General features: G+C 47.7%; 1 protein-coding gene across 1 annotated transcript; it reads right to left on the bottom strand.

Moving 5' to 3' along the window:
• Positions 1-384: 384 nt before the first annotated feature.
• On the bottom strand, positions 385-1,387 carry LOC120420008 (probable 39S ribosomal protein L24, mitochondrial). The gene is made up of 2 exons (XM_039582914.2): positions 1,163-1,387; positions 385-1,103 (listed from the first exon to the last, which is right to left on the bottom strand). Exons 1-2 carry the CDS (start codon positions 1,253-1,255, stop codon positions 441-443), a joined length of 756 nt encoding a protein of 251 aa, XP_039438848.1. The 5' UTR covers positions 1,256-1,387; the 3' UTR covers positions 385-440.
• Between the last annotated feature and the right edge of the window lie 115 nt (positions 1,388-1,502).

Raw genomic sequence — 1,502 nt, 5'->3', positions numbered from 1 at the left:
GAAGAAAAAAGATTAACATAAAAAAGTTAAAAATAAACCTTCATTTTAAAATAAATATAAAATCTCTTTATAAATGGACCAAAGGGCCATTCAAAATGGGTCTGCGGGCCACAAAAAAGACCTCGCGGGTCACGTTTGGCCTGCGGGCCATACTTTGTGCACCTTTGGATTAGAGAGAGGGGTTCCCGTGGTCAGAATGAGATCATATTTGGAATTTAGCCTAGTGATGGGTCAATCTTTGATTTCAGGGGGTAGCCCCGAGAAAGCCCGGATTTGGACCACCCTAGTGCACATGCTTTAGAATCAAACTGCATCATTATTTCAAACTTAAGGGAGTTACATATAGGGCGAACTTGCTTCGTGCTGCAGTGAAATAATTATAACTCAATCGTGAACCTACTCAATTTATTTGCTGATTTTTAAACATTTACACACAACGATCAATACCAGAACGTTTTCCTCGGTGTTCTGTCCTCTTCGATGCCCATCTCTTGCATGACTTCCATCTCGAACGTTTGCAGCGACGGTTTGAACGTAATCTCCTTCACCACATCGCCGGGCGTGTCCTTTGGCCGTTCCACGTACAAACTTTTGGCCTTGTAGTCGTGCGTCTCCTCGTTGCCCTTCGGAATCGGAATGATCCGACCGGTGCGGGTTGAAACGCGAACCTTTTCTCCGTCCTCGGTGAATCGCCACTCGACACCGGTTCCCTGCAGGTCGGAAGGATCAACGAGCCGAACCTGGTGCGTCACCAAAAGTGGCGCCTCCGAACGGATCGTGATTCCCGGGTAATCCTTCTCGTCGGCAACCTTTCGCAGGTGACAGTTTAGACCGGCCACGATGACCCAGTTGCGCTCCTGGAACACCTGACTGACGATTCCCTGCTTGCCCTTGTCTTTACCGGCCAACACCTCAACGCGGTCACCCTTGAAGAACGTCCAGTTGGCCACCGGTTCAACGAAGACCTTCTTGCGGATCGTTCCCGGCATGTTTTGCTGCCGGAACTGGCCCGTCCACGGTCGGTTCGTCGTGAAGCGGAACTTTTTACGCTCGACCGTCCGTGGCAGATATTGTGGCTTGCCGCGGGGTGTTTTCCAGTAAACCTACGGCGAAAACAAGAGAGTTGTGCAACGTGATTCTTGTCCGAGGAAATTTGACTTACCTGCTCCATGCTTCGCTTGATGTACGCGTCAGGTAAGTTGCTGAATTTCTTGGAAGCATCGCCAATTTTTTGCAGAATTCCGGTGAGCCTCATTGTGGATGTGGATTGTGTCGATCAACTAGGTAAATGGTAAATTTATTGAAAATCCTTTCGTAAAACTCAAAAATCGGCACGCGAGGTCCCGCACTGTAAACACACGAATGTTATGAAACGATTATTTTGGTTCAGCTTGACGTTTCTGACCGGGAGGAACTTGGCAACTTTGGTCGAATTCGGTGTGGTCGAAATTACAGTAAAAATAAAATATTTCTATACACTCAAACCCCGATGGTTTGACACC

Source organism: Culex pipiens, chromosome 2, assembly GCF_016801865.2.
Source record: "Culex pipiens pallens isolate TS chromosome 2, TS_CPP_V2, whole genome shotgun sequence".
In the NCBI taxonomy this organism is placed as follows: Eukaryota; Metazoa; Arthropoda; class Insecta; order Diptera; family Culicidae; genus Culex; species Culex pipiens.
This window is presented reverse-complemented; position numbering and strand designations above follow the sequence as displayed.

What these genes read in the sequence shown, in the direction of transcription:
- LOC120420008 (XM_039582914.2), bottom strand. Translation starts at nt 1,255, where the DNA reads ATGAGGCTCACCGGAATTCTGCAAAAAATTGGCGATGCTTCCAAGAAA. An exon ending in TCAAGCGAAGCATGGAGCAG is followed by an intron (nt 1,104 to 1,162) that starts GTAAGTCAAATT and finishes TTTTCGCCGTAG; the next exon opens with GTTTACTGGAAAACACCCCG.